We start from the raw sequence: 22,252 nt of genomic DNA on the forward strand, positions 1-22,252 counted from the left end.
AGACAGGGTTTCACCATGTTGGCCAGGCTGGTCTCGAACTCCTGACCTCAGGTGATCCACCCACCTCGGCCTCCCAAAGTGCTGGGATTACAGGTGTGAGCCACGGTGCCTGGTGACCATCTCAGTTCTAACCCCTCAGAGAGCAATGTGGCCTTTAGGGGACAGCTACTCATGGTTGGTGGGCCTCAGAGAAAGACTCAGAGGATATCAGCATCAGAAGGGACCCTAGTATTCTGGAAGGTGGAAGAATTAGGCAGAGAAGGCTCTGGAACTGAACTTCTTGAGTTCAGATCCCAGCTCTGCTGTTCTAAGACACCTTGAGTAAGTCTGCTTAACCTTTCTGCGCTTTATTTCCTTATCTGTAAAATGGGATGATCATACTACCTATGTCTTAGAAATGTTATGAAGATTAAATGAGTTGATACACATCAGGTCTTTAGAACTGTGCTGGCCCTCGGATGTTCTCAATAACTCTTAGCTATTATTGTTCTTTTCCTGGTCAACCCCTTTTCTTAGGAGGGGGCCACAGAGAAAGGAAGCGGCTTCCTCCTGAGATAGCGGCTGAGCCAGAGTCAGATCCAGGGGTATGGACTCTGCAATTCAGCGTTTTACCTCCTACCTGAAAATCAATCATAAAAGGGAAGTGCAGAGAGAGGGACACAGGTGGGCAGAGAGACAGAGGCCAGGAGACAAAGCCCTTTCATTTGTTTCCCAGCTCTCACACTCCCCCCAAATCCAGAGAGATTTGAAAAGAAAAAAAAATAGCAACAAAATTACTGGCAAATTATAGCTGTCTATTAGTGGGGACTTCATTGATAAAAACTCCCCGGAAGTCATGCCGAGGTGTGATCACAGCCTCAGCCGCTGACGGCATCAGGCCTGGATGACTCACGCACCATGACATCTTGGGTGGATGAGACGTTAGCTTTGTATGGATTAATGAATCACCCTTAAATTTTCTCGTTAAAAGACTCAGCAAAGGTGACAGACCTTCCCACAAGTGCTGAGTGCTCCAGAGAAGGTGGGAAGAGAGCAGGGCGTCCCCCGGGATAGAGACTGGCCCAGGAGGAAGGAAGGTGCCCTGGGCTTTGTTTCCTATCAGAAAATAAGGGGCACATCTCCAAAGATCCCACTGCCTGGAGGGCCCAGCCTTCTGAGGCTCCTGGCTCTTCTCCTTCAGGGTCTCCTGCGCTTCCCCTCTAAGTCTTGCTTCATTACTGCCGTCCATCCAAGTTACATCACACTCCTCCCATGGCTTCTAGTCAAATCTCAAGCCACTTGCTTATTTCCATCTCTGAGCTATTGACCATGCTGTTCCCTTTGCTAGGAATGCCTTTCCTCCTTGTCCCTGCTAATGCCCCCTTTCAGATCCAACTCAAAGCCACCTCTTTCAAGGAGCCTTCTCCCTTCTCTAAACAGTGATAGTAAGCTCAGTCCATTTGCTTGTCTACTGCAGTAGCTAAGAGTGCATATTCCAGAGCCAGTCCTCCTGGGTTTCAATCCTGCTCCCACTACATCCTAGCTGTGTAGTTTTAGGGAAGCAACTAAACCTCGTGCCCCAGTTTCCCCATATTTATATAGGGACAACTACAGCACAGAGTTTTTATGATAATTAAGTGAGTTAGCCTATGACAGTGCCCTCTGACCCACAGGGTCCATGACAATGACCATCACCAGACTCTCTCATTACCTTTGTTGGGAGGACTGGGGTCCCCAACTTGACCGTAAGCCCCTCTCAGGCAGGATCTGAGCTCTCCCCTTCTCTTGTGTCTCCCATGCAACCTAGTGCACAGCTGAGCACACTGGGCAGGTACAGTGTGTATGCACTAAATTGAAGTATATGGATTCCAAGGCGCTATGACCTACATGCACAGTAAACACTGAACAACAGCACCCCCATTGTCAAGACCTGATGGGAAGCCATGGAACATACAGAATGCTCTTCTCTATTAAATTGTTTGACCATAGCTTGAGAGCTGAGCAGGAGACCCTAGCCCATGACCACTGGTGGTGGGATTTCCACCTCTCCCTGGCTAGCAGTATCAGCAGAACCCCACAACCAGCAAGTCTGGGAGCCATGTTCCACCTGTGGGTAAGTGTCTATTGTTGGAAGCTCTAGAGAGGCCCATTGGCTTTATGCCTCTAGTGTTCCCAAGTCCTGTCTCTCATTGCCTTTGAGCCTGACACCAGTCCAGGAGGAGCAGGGTGAGTTTCACCATTCCCCTGGTTGCTTGGATGTACTGAGGCCCAGGAAGGTAGGATGAGCTGCCCACCTTCCTCTCTAATAGCAGTGCATCAGGATGAAGGGCATGTGTTCTGCCCTGAAGGTAGGGCTTCTCCTCACCCTCTGTCTGACCTACTCCATCCCTGGACAGCCTGCTGAGCCCAAGTACCTCTACAATGAAGCGGGAGGCAGACTTCCTCTCAAAGAACTGCTTCTGTTCCCTCTTGTTGGTGCACAGATACTTCTGCTGGGTGCACATGGCATCGCAGCCATAGATGATGATGAAGATGTTGGCATCTGTCCCAGCAGCAAAGACATCACTGGTGTAGAGGGTGATCTCGTAAGGAACAACTGAGGGTGGTGGTCAGAGGGCAAAGCCAGAGTGGATGACAGAACAGAAAACAAACATGGTGAGAGCCAGTTCTTCACCAGCACCACCAGCCCAGACCCTTGCACTGGGGAGCTGCTGCCCAGGGACCTGGACCTTCACAAGGTTGCCTAGCAACTGTAGGTGGGGTCTTGTCCTGCCCAGCCCTCACGGAAAACCCTCACCCCCTCAGACCAGGGTGTGTGAGCCTGTCACATCCCAGAGCACATGTAGCAGACTGGTTGAAAGCACAGGCTTCGGAATTTGACAAGCCCAGGCTGGAATCCCAGCTCTGTCTTGACCATTGGTGTAATCTGGACAAGTTACTTCTGAGCCTCAGTGTCCATTGTCTGTAAAGTGCCCTCGACATGGTGCCTGGCTGAAGAGACTCCATAAACAAGAGCACTAGATTTCAGAGGGCAACTTGCTGATTGGATCGGCCAGTCTACGGTAGTGAGCATTCTTTCACTCTTCTCCCTATCCCCTGCTCCCAATCTCTCACTGCTCCCAATCTCTCACCCATCCACCTCACACGCAGCCCCGCATTCAGGTTTCGTCACATTACATAGGTCTTTTATAGGGGAGGGGATAGCAGGAGGCAAGGGCTGCACCAGGGTTTACAGGACTATCTCCCCTCGAAAGAGGGTTGACAAATCAGTGCTGTTAGCAAGGAGCTTCCTGGTGGGCAGCCACCAGTGTGAACAGAGACCAGTATGTCTCTATGCATGGGTGGAAGACCTTTGCTTCAGAAACTTTTGGTGATGCTTGTTAAAAATACAGATTTGCAGGCCAAGTGTGGTGGCTCATGCCTGTAATCCCAGCACTTTGGGAGGCCGAGGTGGGCCAATCACTCGAGGTCCGGAGTTTGAGACCAGCCCGGCCAACATGGCGAAACCCTGTCTCTACTAAAAATATAAAAGTTAGCTGTACGTGGTGTTGGGCACCTGTAGCCCCAGCTACTTGGGAGGCTGAGGCAGGAGAATTGCTTGAACCTGGGAGGTGGAGGTTGCAGTAAGCTGAGATCACGCCACTGCACTCCAACCTGGGTAACAGAGTGCGACTCTCTCTTAAAAAAAAAAATACAGATTTGCAAACCCTGCCTTAGTTTCTCTGCAGGATGGGTCTAGGGATCTAAATATTTAACTCATACTTTATACTAAAGTTTGAGACCACCTGAAACAACGTATTGCTATAGTAACTATAGGTTAGTTTGTTAGCAGATTGTGAAATGAGTTCAGTGGGTTGTCAACAGTATTTTTAAAAATATGTGGAATTGAAAAAATCTAATAGAAAAATATCACTGTATATCACACACAATGAGGGTACAATTTTTGTGACATTTTTATTTTTTGCATACGTGTATAAATGTGTACACTTACTCTGGGTCACAGTAACTAAAAAAAAATTAAGAAAAAAAAGAAGAATATTGAAAACCCAGAGAAACAGTTCAAGTGGATGTCTACTCTATCCTGTAATCTTGGCCCTTGAAAGGAGTCACAATAGAAGCTTCCTTCTCTCTTGTGGCCCTAACCTTCTCTGGATGAAGATGTTGCTTTCATTTATCATCATAGCTACTTTGCTGTAGGGTTGTAGTAGTGATACTTGCAGCAGTAATAGTAGTAATAGTTATCACTTATTAAGTACTTCCTACATGTCAGACTCTGTACTGAGCATGCTATGGTCCTTATCTCCTTTAACCCTCACAATGACCCGAGGGAGTAGGTATTATTACACTCCATTTTACAGATGAGAAAACCAAGGCTCAGACAGGTGAAGTAACTTGCCCAAAGTCACATGGTAGAATCTGAACTCAAACCCAGGCTTGTCTGACAAAGCCTGTATGGTCAGCCTCTAGGAGTCCTGTTGCTGTGAACTAGAGATAAGTACTGCTGCTTAGCCACAGGCCACAGAAAGAGACAGCCCACGGAGGTGACCACTAGCCCCACAATGGCTTGAAAAAGCCCTTACCTATAGGTTGAAGGGAAACAGCCTCGACCCTGCCGGGTGCTCAACCAATAACAGAGGTGTCATCTCTGCAGCATACAGTCCCTTCCTCTGAGCCTCTGGGGTTTCTCCCTGACCCAAGACTTGGAAAACCTTGAACAGAAAAGCTGGCAACAGAATCTGAGCTTTCCTGAGACTGGCCAGCAGTAGGAGAGCCCCTGGAAGCTTCTGGGCAGGAACAGTTCACCCTTTAGGTTAGTTTTAATATCAGGCTGGAACTGAACATATTCAAAGTCAAACCATACAAACTCTATCTTTTTTTTTTTTTTTTTGGTATTGTGTGTCCTAGGGCATGTAGGGAGAAATGGATACGTTTGTCCTCAAGGGTCCCACCCAATGTTGCTGCCAACCCCATGCACATCTTTCAGGCCAGAGTCTGTCCTCTCCTACAGGTGACTCCTGGGAATAGAGGCTGGATCCAGGGCTGGCTTTGGGCATGCCCAGCCAGAGAAATGTCACTTCATTTTAGACTTTGGATCAGAAGATATTTTGATGATCTGTTCATTTCAGTTTATTGCTTTAGGCAAAAAAATTGTTCATCACTGATACATGCTATTAAGTATGAGTTGTTTGGGGGAAATCTTGTGGTACAGTTTATTATTTAGTTAGAAAAAATTATATGCTCTGGATTTTATTCAGATTTTACCAAATTCAGACAGACTTTTAGAGTTTAGTTAATTTCAGTTTGATTCCCAGTACATAGTACTACGTACTTACATGTCTATAAACATTTAATACATTCTTTCTGATGATGACAGTGGAAAGAAGTGTCAAAACTTCACCAAATTACTGCCTTACCTTCTTCTCCTTAGCTAGAAAAGGGAATTACATTCACCTTCTTTTTGAATTCTGGGTCTGGCAGGGTCCAGGCTGTGTTTCCCTTCAACCCATAAGTGAAGGCCCTTTCAAGCCATTGTGGGGCTGGCAGTCATGTATACCACCTGAGAAAATCTTATACTGCTGACTTATTTGGCATGTTAATGACTGGAGTAAGGATTGGTGACAGGGTTGATAATGATTCCTCCGTTAGACCTTTATCTTTCTTCCTTTTGGATATTGCTGTCATCCTGCATTATTACCTCTATGCTGCAGATGAGGAATCTGAACCCTAGAGAGGTTAGGCTCTCTACCTGTTGTCACCAGCTAGCTTGGAGTGGAGTTTAGAATAAATTTCATATTTTCATTTCCTGGGTCCAGAACTCTGCCCACAGCCCCCACAGAGCTCAGAAAATTCAGAACAGGGATGAAAGACCAAAATCTTCAAGGTGGGCCTGGCCCACAGTCAATCCTGAAAGAGGAACTGGGGCTGAGTTGGGGTAGCTGGTGATGGGGCCCCAGAGAAGGGCTGGCCTTGCCGTGTGTGGTTCCTACATGGCGTGTACAGCCTCGTCTGAAGCTCTGCATGGAAGAGGTCTCTGACGATGGACCCGTCGTCTTCATTTTTGGCCAGCCACCGGCCACAGGGAAACATCATGCACTTCCCAAGAGATGGGGCATCCACCTCTACCCAGTCTACAAACCAGCCTGGGGCCTTGCCTAGAGAGAGAGAAAACACAGAACCCATCAAGGACCTGAGCAGAGATGATTTCCTGTGGGTAACTTCAGGGACTCCTGACATCCTTCCTTAGGTGGCTGGCTGATACCATTAACATGACATCCCTTTTGCTTGCAGCATTGCTAAAGTGACTCCCATTAAAATGTGCACCCAGATGTTGAAGCTGGCTCACACTCCAGGCTGCTGTCAGTGAAATTAGTAAGAGTAAAAGAGCATCAGTAGGAGATGACAGGAGAGTAGGGGGAGGCTGAGGTGGGAGGGCACTGAGAGGAAGCAAGGATGCTGTCCTTCCTTGAAGAAGGGGCTTCAAACAGAACTCAGGGATGCCAGGAAGACCCTGTGTTTACAAAAGCTTTATAATCTTACACAATGATAGGAATGATGCAATTGAATCAAAGGCTCTAGCAGTGGAGCCAAGAAATCTGTGAGTTAATAACCCCCCAGGTGATTCTGTTGCACACTCAAAGAACTACTGAGTTAGATCGGAGATTTTCATATCTGGCTGTGCATTAAAATTACCGACACTGGGGTTGATAAAGGCTTTAAAAATCACCAGTGTCCAGGTACAGCTCTAGACTAATTAGGCCAGAAACTCTGTGTGCAGCTGAGGACTCTCTGGGCTCTACTGGGCTAAAGGGATTGAGGAAGCTGTATCATTACAGAAGACAGATGACATTCAAATTTCCAGAATCTTTCCCAGAGGCCCACAAGGACCTGTCCATGGTGCTTAAAGTCTTAGCAAGAAGCAGAGGGGAGGGAAGCCACACCTGTGTTGTCATGGCCAAGACGGACTTTCCACAGGTCTCCCAGATCCAATGTCTCCACCGTGAAGATTTCAATGCTGTCCCTCTCAAACTTATCGCTGTTTGTCTTGGAGGACTTCAGGAGGGTCATTCCTGTGGATCGGATGACCCCAGCATGACTGGCTGGACCTGAGGCCTTTCAAGCCTAGTCAGACCCAAACCTTTAATCCCTCTTCAAAATGACCAAATTTCTCAACTTCCACCAAATTTAGACTGTGCAATTATCATCCACTGGCCACCTTTGCACAGTGGGCATTTTTAAACATTTTTTATTTCACTAGCTTTTGGGGTACAGGTGGTTTTTGGTTACACGGGTGAGTTAGTAGTGAATTCTGAGATTTTGGTGCACCATCACCTGAGCAGTGTACTCTGTACCCAATGTTGTCTTTTATCCGTCATCCCCTTCCCAACCTTCCCGCAATGAGTCCCCACAGTCCATTATATCATTTTGTATGTTTTTGCATCCTCATAGCTTATCTCTCTAAGTGAGAACATTCAGTATTTGGTTTCTCCATTCCTGAGTTACTTCACTTAGAATAATGGGCTCCAGCTCCATCTAAATTGTTGTATAAGACATTATTTCATTCCTTTTTATGGCTGAGTAGTATTCCATGGTGTATATATACACCATATTTTCTTTTTATCTTTAAAAAAAATTTTTTTTAATTACACTTTAAGTTATTGGGTACAAGTGCAGAATGTGAAGTTTTGTTACATACATGGTGGTTTGCCATGGTGGTTTGCTGCACCCATCAACCCATCATCTACATTAGGTATTTCTCCTAAGGCTATCCCCACCCTCACCCCCCACTGCCTGACAGGCCTCGCTGTGTGATGTTCCTCTCCCTGTGTCCATGTGTTTTCACTGTTCAACTCACAGTGGGCACTTTTCTGGTGTGTGTTCTTTCATTGAGTTTTACAATAACCCTTTAGGGTGGGCATTTTTATTTCCAGTTTATGTTGAGATACCTTACTCAAAATCATCCAGGAGACAGTGGTAGAACTCTAAGTCAATGCTGCACCACTTCCATACCCTCACAACTCTCTACATGGAGAGGTAGCCAGTGACAAAGCCACACTCTCTATGTTCCCTGGGGGAAACATGGGGTTTCCTTCAGGGATGGGACATGTGGGAATCTCTGGAGCATCTTCTCTGGATGACAGAGGAGGGATGAATTTGAATGCCCCAATCCCCAGCTATTTCACATATATAATCAGTCCTGAGACTGCCTGCAATGTCAGTCTGAAACTGAGGTGATCTCAGAGTCATCACTATGTCCTCCTGCCTCAGCATGCACTGCATTGCCTTTATGTCCCTGTACCCCAGTAAGTCCCAGCTCTGGGCCCACCTCATGTAGAAAGTCGTCTGCTATTCCTAGGCTCACTACAGACTGGTTTAAGTATAGAGAGAGACAGATAGACCTTGGTCCAGTGCCTAGCTCTGCCACTTACCACTGGGTGGCCTTGGGAAAATTATGTAATGTTTCTGAGACTTGGTTTTCCAAATGTCAAAAAAGGACAGGTCTTAGTCCCTTCCTTGTAGGGCTGTTGTGAGGATTTAATGAGTTGATGACTGTTGGATGCTCAAGAATGTGTCTAACACATAGAAAGGCCTCAGTGAATAAAAGCAGTTGCCAAAGCTGATTAATTTCTTTGATCATGGTTCAGAAATGATTGCAATCACATACATTTGTAGGTTATGACCTAATTATATCATTATATATTATCTGCTTTATCCAACCTATTAAATAATTGATGTTAATTAATGTTTATTGAGTGCCACTTTGTCCCAAATGTTGTACATGTTCAACTTCATTAGACCTACAACTCTATAAGGCACATACTAATTTTATCCTCATTTTATAAATAGAGGAAACTAAGGCACAAAGGGGTTAAGCAACTTGCCCAATGTCACACAGCTAATAAATGGTGGAGTGGAGGTTTGAACCAATCAGACAAGCTTCAGAGTCCATGCTCTCTACCAGCACATTGTTGTAGTAGATATGAGCACCCCACGGTCAAGGGTTAGGTCCATTTATTCTTCAGTAATGCTTGGCACTAAGCTCTGGACCTGCAGGATTTTGAGCAAATGTATGATGACTACTTGAGGGACTGACTCCTCTCTAAACTCAATAGAATGGCTGGAGACAGTGGCATGAGTAGATGGCTGGACCCAACACTGAACACCACCTTCTCTGAGTACCTGGGCAAAGGCTCCTGAACAACTCTACAATGCCTAGAGTGCCTCATACTGAGAGTATCATGGCTGAATTTCATTGAAAGTTGGGCAAAACCACCTTGTCCCAGATTGTTATTGGGTGGAGTCACGGCTACCTTCACCATTAGAACAGAAAAAGAAAGCTGGCTCAGAGAAGAAGAAAATTTTTAGAAAAAAAGGAACTGCCTTTCTCGATAGGGCTAATTGCTTGCATCCTATTGAGAGACAAAAGCGTAATTAGGATTCCCTTGGAAATTTCTGCCGAGTCTTCTGGTCTCCCTGGGGAAGAATGTGGGTGAACCTTGGCCCTGCACTGCTTTCTTACCAGTATCATCTTGTGTGCCAAAGAGTGTGATGAAGACATTAGCATCTGTGCCCGCATTCTTCTTAACCCCAGTCTTTATGGTCACTGAGAATGTGGTAGATTTATCTGCCAAGAGAATAGTATAGAGCAATGAATTGTAGATTGTTCCTCTCATGAAAGGAGGAAAGAGGACAGCCACCTCCTCTAGGAGGGCTTCCTTGATTCACTCCCTCTAGCCTCATCCACTCCAATTTTTCTCTTGCCCCTTCAATCCTATATCTGTGAGCCCAGTGATTAGTAATAAGTATGTTTCTATGTTCCTCTTGGCCATTTCTAGGAATCATTTTTTTTCAGCATGTGTTACTCTGCAGTCACCATTAGTCTGGAAACTTCCAGAGGGTAGAGATGTGAGTCCTCTGCCTCTGGCTTATACAGGAAGCCTTCAATCAACAGAGTTGATAGGATGGTTAGGGGAGACTTTGAGGGTCAAAGGGTCAGCAGCCAGGAGCCCCATTCTGACTCCTCCTGGCTGGGAGTTTTAGGGATGCATATTTCAGGGGAGCATCTAGAACTCTTGAAGGTTACTGTTCATTCTTTCCTTTGACAAAAATGCATTGAGTGCCTATAGGGGAGGGCACAAGACTGAATCAGAAGTGGCTACACTCATTACATCCTACTCCACTCTACTCCATTCCATTCTACTCCACTCCACTCCATTCCATTCCATTCCGATACATTCCATTCCAACCCATCCCATCCCATTCCATTCCATTCCAATCCACTCCACTCCATTCTACGCCACTCCTCCACTTCATTCCACTTCAATGCATTCCATTCCATTTCAATACATTCCATTCCCTTCCAACCCATCACATTCCATTCCATTCCATTCCACTCCACTCCACTTCATTCCATTCCATTCTACTCCATTCCATTCCATTTCATTCCAATCCATCCCATTTCATTCCAATCTATTCCATTCCAATCATCCCAATTCAGTCAATTCCACTCCATTCCAATTCATTCCATTTGATTCCAATCCATTCCATTTCATTTCTGACAATAACTCAGTCCTAAGCTGTGTGCTTTATACTGCCTTACACTAGATATGTGAGACTATGTCCCCTTTACCTCCCCAGTCTTGTCACAGAGGAATGAGAGGGCAATACAATAGACTGTCAAGGGAGGAAGTTCCCAGAGCCCACAGGGGAGGGAAGGAAGATGGAGACTTAGGGTTAGGGAGAGGCAGAGGGGAGGGGTGCTGGAGAAAGAAATCAGCTCTAGCTTAGAAAACCTTTCTGCTCCAGGGCCAGGTTGTCGAGGGGGTTGTTGTCACCGCCTCCCCCACCCTCCTCGCTCTGTGGCAGCACATAGGACTCATCCACTGGCAATAGCTCCCTGGACAGCTGGCCATCATCCTCCTCCACTGCCAGCCAACGTTGGCATGGAAAGTAGTACCTGTGGGGGTGGATAGGGAAAGATTGGAATGTCCTCTTAGAAAGGTCTCATCCAGGAGCAGTCATGGGCTGAGAATGAGAGGCCCTCTATGGGGTCCCAAACTCTCCCCTGTCTGCCCCTGACAGCATTGCCCTGCTATTCTACCCAGCCTGGGAATCACTCCATTAGTCATTTGCCTGGGGTAGAGAACAAACATGGGGACATTATCTCTAGACACTCCATTGAAAATGGTTATGTGACCTGCCTGGAGCACACAGAGCCTCAATCAGGGTCATATTGGATGGAAGTATCTAGAAGGAGAGGGACATATGGCGACTGTTCCAATCCTTTCCAGAATGAATCTACTAGCCAGGGCTACTTTAGTAGAGAGGGTTGTACATAGCAGGTGCACAATACATAAGTGTTGAACTAATGGATTTTAAAGGAATGAGCCAATTATGTATGCTTTCGGAAGGTACAGAGAGTATGGCTGAGGAGCTGGCATAGAAGACTGCTGGGGCCATCTAGGAAAGGGAGGTCCAAGTCAGACCCCTCAGTGTGGAGGTAACACCCAGCACAAGGGAGGTGCCTGGAAAGAGTGAAGATAGGGCCAGGGATGGGAGGCACAGTGGGGTAATTAAGGACTCTCCCCTGGGTCAGACTATCCAAGTTTAAATTTTGGCTCTACCACTAATAATTGTGCAACCTTGAGTAAGTATCCTTATCTCTCTGTGCTAGGGTTGCCAGATTTAGCCAATATAGTTACAAAATCCCTATTAAATTTGGATTTTAGATAAACAATGCATAACGTTTTAAGTGTGTTCTATCTAATATTTGGGTCATGCTTATACAAAAACATTTTCCATTGCTTATCTGAAATTCAAATTTAACTGGCAACTCTACTCTGTGCCTCAGTGTACCATAAAATAAGCATAATATTGCCTATTTCATAGGGTGTTGTGAGGATTACATGTGTTAACCTTATAAAAATGCCTGGCTCAACGTAGGCTCTCAGTAAGCGTTGCTACTGCTATTGTTGCTCTTGTGACTTCTCTTCCCTTTCATTCTCCTTGGCCCATGCCTCGGCTCTCTGGACGCTGTGGTCTGGGAATCTCCTCTCTGGGCGCTAAGCTCCCAGAATAACACAAAGGGTCTGAGAATTCAGCCTATCTCTAAGTTGGGGCCATTCCACCCTCTTTATGCCCCTTCCCCACCCCTGCCCTGATGCACAAGGGCCACTCAGGGACTGCTCAAAGTCTGGAGAGGTAGGGGCAGTGCAGGCCAAAGGTCCCATCCCTGTCTGAGTCCCACATTTTGCTAGAGTCTTCATTGCCTCCAAGTATCAAAATGTTAGAGGAGCAGAACCAGGGAGCGAAATCTCCGTCAATGGGCTCAGATGGGGTGCTGAGGGGGGGCAATGTTATATTGATGGCACGGATTTAAAGGAGCTCGTCCTGGGGCAATATGAACTAAACTACCATTAAATTAGTGTTTAAGAGAAAAATGCATACTGTTCTGCTTCTTAGCCCTTAAATGTATGAATAGGAAAGTTAACATTTTATCCAATCAAATAACTTATGAATAATAGGGTATAGTTATAAATTATGGCCAATTAAGGAAGAGAGACAGAAATAAAGAAAGAGCTGGGGTCAGAGCAGAGGTGGAGACAGAGTGTGTAGGAAGTTGGCGGAGGACAAGGACAGAGCGAGACACACACAAAGAAAGAGCCAGGGAGGGAGAGAAAAAAAAGTCAAAGAGACAGAAAAGGTACAAGCCCTCCCATGCATACAAAGAGAAAATGCACACAGAGTCTGGATTTCCTGGAGCAAAATCTCCATTGTCCCTGAGATACTTGCATCACGACTTTAAAGCCCCTCAGTATGCTCACTACTGCAGAGAGCAGCACGTCTCCTCTCAGAACCTGTTCCTTGTACCGACAGAACCAAAGCAGGATTCAGGTATGGCCTGAGTGCTGGGCGTTCAGCTTCTATCCCCACAGCGCCAACAAGCACACATGAAGATTTAGGACACCCGGCCTACTCACCCCTGCCTCTTCCTCCTCCAGCAATACATCCTGGTCAACCAGGCTTCCGGATACCAGGGAGGGGATCAGGCAGGGGTTTTTTAGTGAACAAAGGAGATGAGAGGAATGCAAGTGTTCTGAGCCAGATAAGCTCACCGCACTCCTAAACAAGGATGATGGAAGGAAAGAGTAAGGGCTTCTGTAAGCAGGAGGTTGAAACTGAGCATTGAACCAAAAGCTCGGAACTGTTAAAAGTATAAACTCCACTTGAAAGTAAAAAATTGAATGAGGAGATTGCAAAATTGAGTGTTGTACAATATAAATAATTTCATACAGAATTTTCCATTTTGTTTATAAGCTAAAGTCTGGACAACATCAAGTATGAGTAAATCCTGGCGCAGTGGTATAATGACAAAAGCATGGATTTGGAACTCAGGAATTCTGAATTTGTTTCCCTCCTCTGCCCCTAACAAGCTGTGAGATTCTAGGGATTAAACTGTATCACCCAGAAGGCTGGGTGAGATGACCTGGAAGGTCTTTTCTGTCTCAACATTCTGGGACCTCTAGGATCCCTGGAGGAATGGGATATTCCAGAGGATAACTTTCTGTTAGATAAAATTTAAGGGAAAAAAATTTAATAACTTTTTGTTCAACCCAACATATTTGCCACATGAAACAACATTCAAGAATGGTATCTGTCATTAATTATTAAGGATCTTATAGGACCCCCCCCCAGGCCATCAATTAAAACATAAATCTTTGTTTCAGGGCTGGGAACAGAGGTAGAGAAAACATAGAATATCACATCAAATGTGGATGAAACCCAGGACACTAAACATATTCCCAGCTTTTTTTGGCATTTGCCTGTTTGTCTTTGAAATTGAGTGCATTAGACTTTATTGCAGATCTTAAAAATGCAGCTAGTTAGAGTATTGAAAGAAAAAGGAAAGTAGCACAATCTCATTTAATCAACAAGCCAATAAATGTGGACAGGGTGACAAAGTAGCAGAGTCAATGATTAAGTGACTTAACAAAGATGCCCTAATTAAAGACAACGTACTCCCAAATATCCCACCATTTCTGTCATGTATTCTGAAACCCAAACATTAGAGGCTCATAGCTTTGGATGCTGAAGAACACTGAATTTTTAGGTTATTTGTTAATATACATGGAATCCCTGGGCTGTAAGGGATTTTTAAGAGTCAGTGTGTGGTCTGTCAAATCAGTTTTCCACTATAAGGATGATCACACAAGCATATGTTGAGGAAAAGCTTCCATCAACCAGGGTCCCTGAGTGAACATGCTGAGCAAAGTCCCCTGATACCCTACATCAGACATATAAGTGAGAAATAAACGTTTGTTGTGTTAGGCCACTGACATTTTAGGCCTGTTTGTTACTTAGCAGAACCTAGCCTATTCTGACTGATACAACTTGAGCATTATTCTCAAATAAATGGTAATTGAAGTGATAAGGTTGGAAGAGGTTGCTCAGGGAGTATATTTGTCTGTTCCTCCTACTGGGAAAACTATGACCCCATGAATGCAGAGTCTGCTTACTCATTGTTGTATCCACAGCCCCTGGCATACAAGGCACTCACAGTATCAATAGAATTGAAAGCCACTGTCTCCTCTGGGGGTAAACCTTTCTCATCCCCTTCTTCAAAATTCCTGAGATAACTCCTAAGTTTCTTTTTTTTTTTTTTTTTGAGACAGAGTCTCGCTCTGTCGCTCAGACTGGAGTGCAGTGGCGCAATCTCGGCTCACTGCAAGCTCCACCTCCTGGGTTGACGCCATTCTCCTGCCTCAGTCTCCTGAGCAGCTGGGTCTATAGGCGCTCACCACCATGTCTGGCTAATTTTTTGTATTTTTTAGTAGAGACGGGGTTTCACAGTGTTAGCCAGGATGGTCTCGATCTCCTGACCTTGTGATCCACCCACCCTGGCCTCCCAAAGTGCTGGGATTATAGGCATGAGCCACCACGGCCAGCCAACTCCTAAGTTTCTTAATTAGCCACCACTCTTTCCTTGAAGACGTATGTTCTTTATTCTAGCATTCTTTTGCCTAAGGGTGGTGCCAACCCTTAGACTCCAAGAATTGTCTGAGCAGCACAAAGGAGGGAAGGAAAGACTAGCCTCTTCTTATTCTAAATGTGACATCACTATTAATTAAAAAAATCAATCTAGTGCCTTTGTAAACTGTCATTTTTTTTCAGAGTGGCCAAGGAGCAGGGCCTCTCAAGCTAGAGAAGACAGGAGGAGTTCAAACATAAAATTTCCTGATATCACAATCTTGTAAAAAGCCTGGATCAGAGTAGTCCTTTACCAAAGGGATGTGAGGCTGTGTGCAGAGCCCAGGTTGACCCAAGGGAGACCTCAGATCCCGGGACATCCCATTAAAATCCATCTAAAAAGGTGGTACGTACATACAATGAAATATTATTCAGCCTTAAAAAGGAAGGAAGTCCTGTCATGTACTACAACACAGATGAAGCTTGAGGACATCATGCTAAGTGAAACAAGCCAGACACAAAAAGACAAATTCTGTAGGATTCCATTTCTATGAGGTCCCTAGAGTACTCAAAGTCACAGAGACAAAAAGTGGAATGGTAGTTACCAGGGGCTGAGGGGAGGTGGAAAAGGGAAGTAATTGTTTAATGGGTATAGTTTCAGTCATGCAAGATGAAAAAAATCTGGAGATCTGATACACAACAATGTGAATATACTTAACACTATTGAACTGTACACTTAAAAATGGTTAAGGTAATAAATCGTATGTTATGTTTTCTAACACAATTTTAAAAAAAATCCAACTCACTTGAGGCATTAAAAAAACAAAACAAAACAAAACATTCACAGCCTACAGCTGCAAACCAGCATTAAACAGGCTTTCTCATACAATCTTAATCACTTTTTGCCAGCCTGGGACTCCTATAAAGGACCTCAAATATCTTCCATTTAGAAACAAGAGCATTTTCTTTTTGGCAATTGAATTGCAGATCAATAAACCTGCACCCCCAACCCCCTCCTCCCTGTGTTTCCACCATCTTAGGCTTCTCTGCTCTCCAAAGAGCCTCTGTGGCCAGGAGGGCTAGGAGTGGTTCTGCTGAGACCCAGACTGCCATCTACCAACTGGACAGCACAGCCCCTGGACCACACAGAGCTCTCCCTTGGGGTGACTTTGCAGGGAGCCAAGGCCTCCATGGCTTTATATCTTCTCCCAATCCCTTCTGTTCAGGCCAGCATCTCCCACCAGTGCCTGACCCCAGCTGGCATTCTCTTGCTTCTGTCTTTTCCTCTCTGTAATATCTGGCCAACCAAAAGCCTGGGTGTGTTTTCAAGCTCCTCAGCATGGCTTTGGATGCCCTTATCTGCTCCTCTCCAGCCTCCCTTTCCATTTTTTCCTGTTTCCCACCCCTTCACGTCTTTATGCACCAAATAGAATTACTCATTCCTTTCTGTGTGTGCCCCTCAATTGCCCAATTCTGTGCCACCTGCATCACATTTTTTCAACCATTTCTAATGTTCTTTTTCCCAAGCACCAAACAAGGCTGCTGCTCATGAAGGCCCATCTCAGATGCCATCTTGCCCCAAAAACGTCCCCACCCACGACTCCCTCCTCTCCCTGAGGTCAACCCTGAGAAAACCACCACTGTCACTGTGCCTTATAGTCACCTGTGTTTTATCTCCTTCACTTGGTAACAGTGTTAGCTCCTTAAGAATAATCCCACGCATTCCTGCAGCCTTTCCCAGCTGTCAAGCCACTTTTCCATGTTAACTAATTGGACTCTCATTGCCAAGGGAAAAGAACTACTGCTGTGTTGCACTGGGATCAGGCAGGGTGCTGGGCCCCTGAACACATTTTCTCATCTAGTCCTCATGATGATTTCGTGGGTGAGGTTTATTATGCCCGTTGTACAGATGGAAGGCCTAAGGCTCAGAGGAGTAAAGTGCCTTTCCCAAGGCCACATAAGAGTGGAAGAGAAAGTACTTAAACCTGAATCATCAGCCTCCTAGACCATCATGGTTCCTTTCTTCAAAAAGAGTCATATCTGAGCAGCTATTTAACCCCCAGCACTTAGCACAGCATGTATTTGTCAAATTAATGAATAAATCAACACACTAACCATCATTTTTACTCATTAGTGTATTTAATAAGTATTTATGGTATGCCTGTAGTGTGCCAGACACTCTTCTAGGTGCTGGGGTGGACACAACAGTAAATGAAACAGATGAGGTCATTAACGACATGGAACTTACATTCTATTTTGGGGAGATGAGCAGCACCTAAATACACAAGCTTATTGTAGGTCAGATGATAAGCTGATATAGAGAAAAATAAACAGAGAAAGAGAAATGAGGGGAAGGGGGTATGCTAGGCCTCACTGAGAAGGTGACATTTGAGCAGAGGCCTGCCTGAAGAAACCATGACAGGGAGCCACTGGGGGAAAGACTGCTAGGGAGCGTGGACAGAAAATGCAAAGGCCTTGAGGTGGGACCATGTCTGTTGGGTTCAAGGAATAGCAAGGAGTGAGTAAGGGGGAACAAGAATAGAGAGATGAGGGGCATAGAGCAGACCTGCAGGCCTAGCAGGCCACCAAACATGCTTTGGCTTTGACTCTGAGTGACCAGGAGCTTCTGCAGGATTTGGAGCAGAGGAGTAGTGTGATCCTGGTCACTGGGCTGCTGTAGGCAATAGGAAGGCCTTGGGCAAGCCGGGAGCAGGTCAGGAAGCTTTGATCAGGGGGTGAGGATGGTGAAGATAGAAGGGATGAGGTCGGACTCATGCTCTTCTGATGGAAGGCCCAACAGGTGCTGCCAATGGACTGGGGACAGGGCATGAGTGGCAGAGAGGCATCCAAGAGGTCTAGTCTGCATGGAGGATGTTGACTGGACATGTCAATAGTGAGGGAGATGTCAGTGTTCTCAAATCCTTTTGGCTGCAAAGGCCTTATTTCTGAGCTCATAAAGGTCATGGAGAGCCTAGGGAAGGCCCTGGGTATTGACAGAAAAGGTGGTATCTCTCCAAGAAAGGGGAGATTCACTATTCTGATTCAGTTTCTTCTGAACTTCTATAATTTTTTGTCTAGCTCCCACAGTAGGCTTTGCATAGAGTTGCTCTTGGCTTGAAGATTGTTAAGGACAGCTCATCACAGAGCCCTGACGGACTGCTACTTCAATAGCAAAGGAAGCAAAGGACTGTCAACTAGCCATGCCAACAGAAAGAGATGGGGAGGGAAGAGGAGATGAGGGAAGGGGAGAGTGGAGGGAGGAAGGAAGAAGAGAAAGGGAGGGGGGAAAAGAAGAGTAATGAGAAGACTCTATTCACAAGAGCAATAAAATATAATATACCTGGGCATAAACTTAACAAGAATGTGTAGCAGTTATGTGTAGGAAATTGTAAAACATTACTGAGGTACATAAACAGCTGGATAAATGGAAAAGTGTACCGGGGGGTAGCACTTATTCTAAATATGCAATTCTCTACACATACACTTAATGGCATAACAATCAAAATTCCAAGAGGATTTTTTTTTCCAAGTCATTTAATGTCTTGATTTGAAAAAGGCAAGAATAGCTAATATTTTTAAAGAATAATGAAGGGGGACAAGTACTGGCAGGCATTACAATAGATTATAAAGCTATAATAATGTTTAAATTGTTGGGCTAGCCCAGAAATGCCAAATCAGTGGCAGAGAATTACTAACCCTGACGGAGCTGCAAGGGGAAGCTAGGGATGTTCAGTTTGTCCCCAGCCTCATGGTTCTGTGGCACTTTTTCCTTTCCAAGCTTAAATGTCTTGGATTTTCAGAACATCTTAAGAAGTTAGGCTGGCAACATTAAGCCCATTTATCAGAGGAGGAAACAAAAGCCCATAAAGATGGCATGACTTGTCTAGGGTGACCTGATGAGTTTCTGACAGAGGTCAGACTCCAGGTCAGGACCCTGGCTCCCAGCCATGGGGCTGTCCTACGGCCTTTATGCGGTGTCACAGTGACCTCATAAAAAACCATGACATTTTAATGATTGCCATTCTAACTGGTGTGAGATGGTATCTCATTGTGGTTTTGATTTGCATTTCTCTGATGGCCAGTGATGGTGAGCATTTTTTCATGTGTTTTTTGGCTGCATAAATGTCTTCTTTTGAGAAGTGTCTGTTCATGTCCTTCGCCCACTTTTTGATGGGGTTGTTTGTTTTTTTCTTGTAAATTTGTTGGAGTTCATTGTAGGGCTAATATCCAGAATCTACAATGAACTCTGTACCATAGAGCCTAAAGTATAATAATAATAATAATAATAATAATAATAAATAAAATAAAAATAAAAAAAAAAAACCATGACAATGGGCTGTCTGTGAGCTGTGGCTCAGTGTTGCCTCAGGCTGGTAGGGCAGGGTGGGGTAGGAGATGGGAGAACCCTGTCACCCCCTGCCCTGCACAGAGGGGAGCCCAACAAGGCTATGGGCTGGGAAGTTGATTTAATTCAACAAATAATTGTTGATAGGGTGCCCACTAAATTCTAGGCACTGGCAGGCCCTCAGCAGCCCCAAATCCCACTCAGGATCACTCATGCTTTCTTTTCTGTCCCACTCCACTCATACAAGGGGACTTCTCTCCTTTCTCTTGCCCTTGGGCCCCTTACACCCAAGGGGCAATGAGGCCTAATGGAAAACACGTTCAATTCAACATGGACAGTCTGGAGTTCTGGTTCTGGCCGTGGCACTGACTGATTATGGGGCTGTGGCTTCACCTCCCTGGGGTGTGGACCTATGGGAAGACACAACACTCTCTTCCCAACCCAGCTCATGTGGCAGCTGTGAGCCTCCACCAGGGGTCAGCAAACTACGGTCTTCAGGCCCAATCGGGCCTACCCTGCTTGCGGACATCCATAAGCTACGCATGGATTCACATTTTAAATGGCTGGAGGAAAAATCTAAGGAAGGATAATATTTTTTGACATGTGAAAATTATATGAATTTCAAATTTCAGTGTCCGACACTGAAATTTGAAATTCATATAATTTTCACATGTCAAAACGACACAGCCATGCCCATTTAGGCATCATCTATGACTGCATCATAGATGCAGAAAACTATTTCTGAAAGTTTTCTGTAGATTTAAAATCTTTTTCAAAATTAAGAGTCAAAAAAGTTATATCCAAGAAGGTCCCATTTACTTATAGGGTCCTGGTGTGGTCTGCTTCCTCTTGTGCATAGAGCAGTGTGTGCATTCACATGGTGTGATCCACATGGCCCTGTTCACACCTAAATGGTGGGCAAATCCGTCTTCAGTTTCTGTCAGTCACTTTGGATGTTACAAAGTGTTACACCAGCAAAGCTGTTGTTCCAGAGACCAAATGCTTGCAAAACCTAAAATATTTACTATCTGGTCTTTACACAAAATGTTTTCTGACCCCGGTATAGAATATTAAAAGAATGTACTAGAAGTTGCTTTATACGTTGAGAGGCTTATGGGTGAGCTATGCCTAGGCATGGAGACTGGACCAAGGAAGGTCTGACAGGGATTGGAAATCCTGTCTCTCTAAACAGATGGACCTCAAGAGTTGCTGGTCTGGGGGATCTACCAGACTGTCATCTCACAGGGCAGGTGACACTGGGGGCTGCCAATGAGAGAAGAGGGAGAGAGGCAATGTCCATCCAGCCTGCAATGTGGGCAAACCTGCTCTGATGGCCATGACAGGAAACACAGCCAGCCCACCCTCATCCTCAGATGTCACCCAGCCCACTCTCAGCCTCAGACATCACAGCCAGCCCACCCTCACCCTCATACCTGCCCACCCTCATTCTCAGATGTCACCCAGTCCACCCACACCCTTGGACGTCACAGCCAGCCCACCCTCATCCTCCAGTGTCACAGCCAGCCCACCCTCACCCTCCAACATCACCCAGCCCACCCTCAGTCTCAGACATCACAGCCAGCCCACCCTCACCCTCATACACACCCACCCTCGTTCTCAGATGTCACCCAGTCCACCCTCACCCTCTGATGTCACAGCCACTCTGACCTTCCAGTGTCACAGCCAGCCCACCCTCACCCTCCGATGTCATCCAGCTCACCCTCAGCCTCAGACATCACCACCAGCCCACCCTCACCCTCATACTCACCCACTCTCATTTTCAGATGTCACCCAGTCCACCCTTAGTTTTCGATGTCACAGCCAGTCCACCCTCACCCTCCAATGTCACACCCAGCCCACCTGCACCCTCAGGCATAACCCAGCTCACCCTCAGCCTCAGACATCACCCCCAGCCCACTCTCACCCTCATACCCACCCACCCTCATTCTCAGTGTACCCCAGTCCACCCTTACTTTTGGATGTCACAGCCAGTACACTTCACCCTTAGGTGTCACCCAGCCCACCCTCACACTCCACCGTCACAGCCGGCCCACCCCCAGTCTTCTTCCAGGACTACCTCTGTGGCAGACATGGCCTCCCTCAGAGCAACACCCCTCCCTGCCCCCCCCACACTCACGTGATCTCGTTGTTCATGTCAGTAATGTCTATTCTGTCCAGGAACCAGCCTGCTCTGTTGCCTGTGTTGTCGTGGCGAATCCGAATCTTGGTCAGGGCCCCCAGGTCAATGGCATAGATGGTGAAGGTGTCTGTCTGGGAAGGGCCAGGGAACACTCAGTGGGGTAAGACCTACCACTCCCCACCTGGCCATCAGCCCCATCCTCCCAAGGACCAGGGCAGCCAGCCAGAGGCCAATGGTGAGACCCAAAGCAACCAGGAGTGGGGACGATGGAGAATGTCACTTAGTAGTCTGGTGTTTGGTCTGCACAATTGTTTCCCTAACTTGTCCCTGCCAGGGGATCTCCTCATTCTCATGTCCAGGAAGGTGGAAGGAGGAGAGGAAGAGTGAAGGTGACCTTGAGAGGCAGAAGAGAAGATAAGTTGGCTGGATGCCCACATTTGTGGTGGGTGTTTTGTGTGCAGGAGAGGGGGGTGCACTGAAACCCTCTGCAACGTGTGCAGGTGTGTGCATAATCTGCTTCAATCACATATTTGTATTAAATACCTGCTATGAGCTGGTGCTGTGCAAATCCAAAGTGACTGACAGAAACTGAAGATGGATTTGCCCACCATTTAGGTGTGAACAGGGCCATGTGGATCACACCATGTGAATGCACACACTGCTCTATGCACAGAAGGAAGCAGACCACACCAGGACCCTATAAGTAAATGGAACCTTCTTGGATATAACTTTTTTGACTCTTAATTTTGAAAAAGATTTTAAATCTACAGAAAACTTTCAGAAATAGTATGATGAAAGTTCATATGCCTTCATTTAGATTCTGC

General features: G+C 45.9%; 1 protein-coding gene across 1 annotated transcript in view; it reads right to left on the reverse strand.

Annotated features, from left to right (window-relative positions):
* LOXHD1 (lipoxygenase homology PLAT domains 1) overlaps positions 1 to 22,252 on the reverse strand; it is a 181,934-nt gene that overhangs the window by 60,393 nt on the left and 99,289 nt on the right. The window contains exons 21-26 of the mRNA XM_054537840.2: positions 21,426 to 21,559; positions 10,770 to 10,933; positions 9,497 to 9,601; positions 6,918 to 7,046; positions 5,967 to 6,131; positions 2,394 to 2,575 (exon numbers count right to left, since the gene is read on the reverse strand). Coding sequence (XP_054393815.2) covers positions 2,394 to 2,575; positions 5,967 to 6,131; positions 6,918 to 7,046; positions 9,497 to 9,601; positions 10,770 to 10,933; positions 21,426 to 21,559 — 879 coding nt within the window. The remainder of the gene's footprint in view (positions 1 to 2,393; positions 2,576 to 5,966; positions 6,132 to 6,917; positions 7,047 to 9,496; positions 9,602 to 10,769; positions 10,934 to 21,425; positions 21,560 to 22,252) is intronic.

This window comes from Pongo abelii, chromosome 17 (genome assembly GCF_028885655.2).
Source record: "Pongo abelii isolate AG06213 chromosome 17, NHGRI_mPonAbe1-v2.0_pri, whole genome shotgun sequence".
Taxonomy (NCBI): Eukaryota; Metazoa; Chordata; class Mammalia; order Primates; family Hominidae; genus Pongo; species Pongo abelii.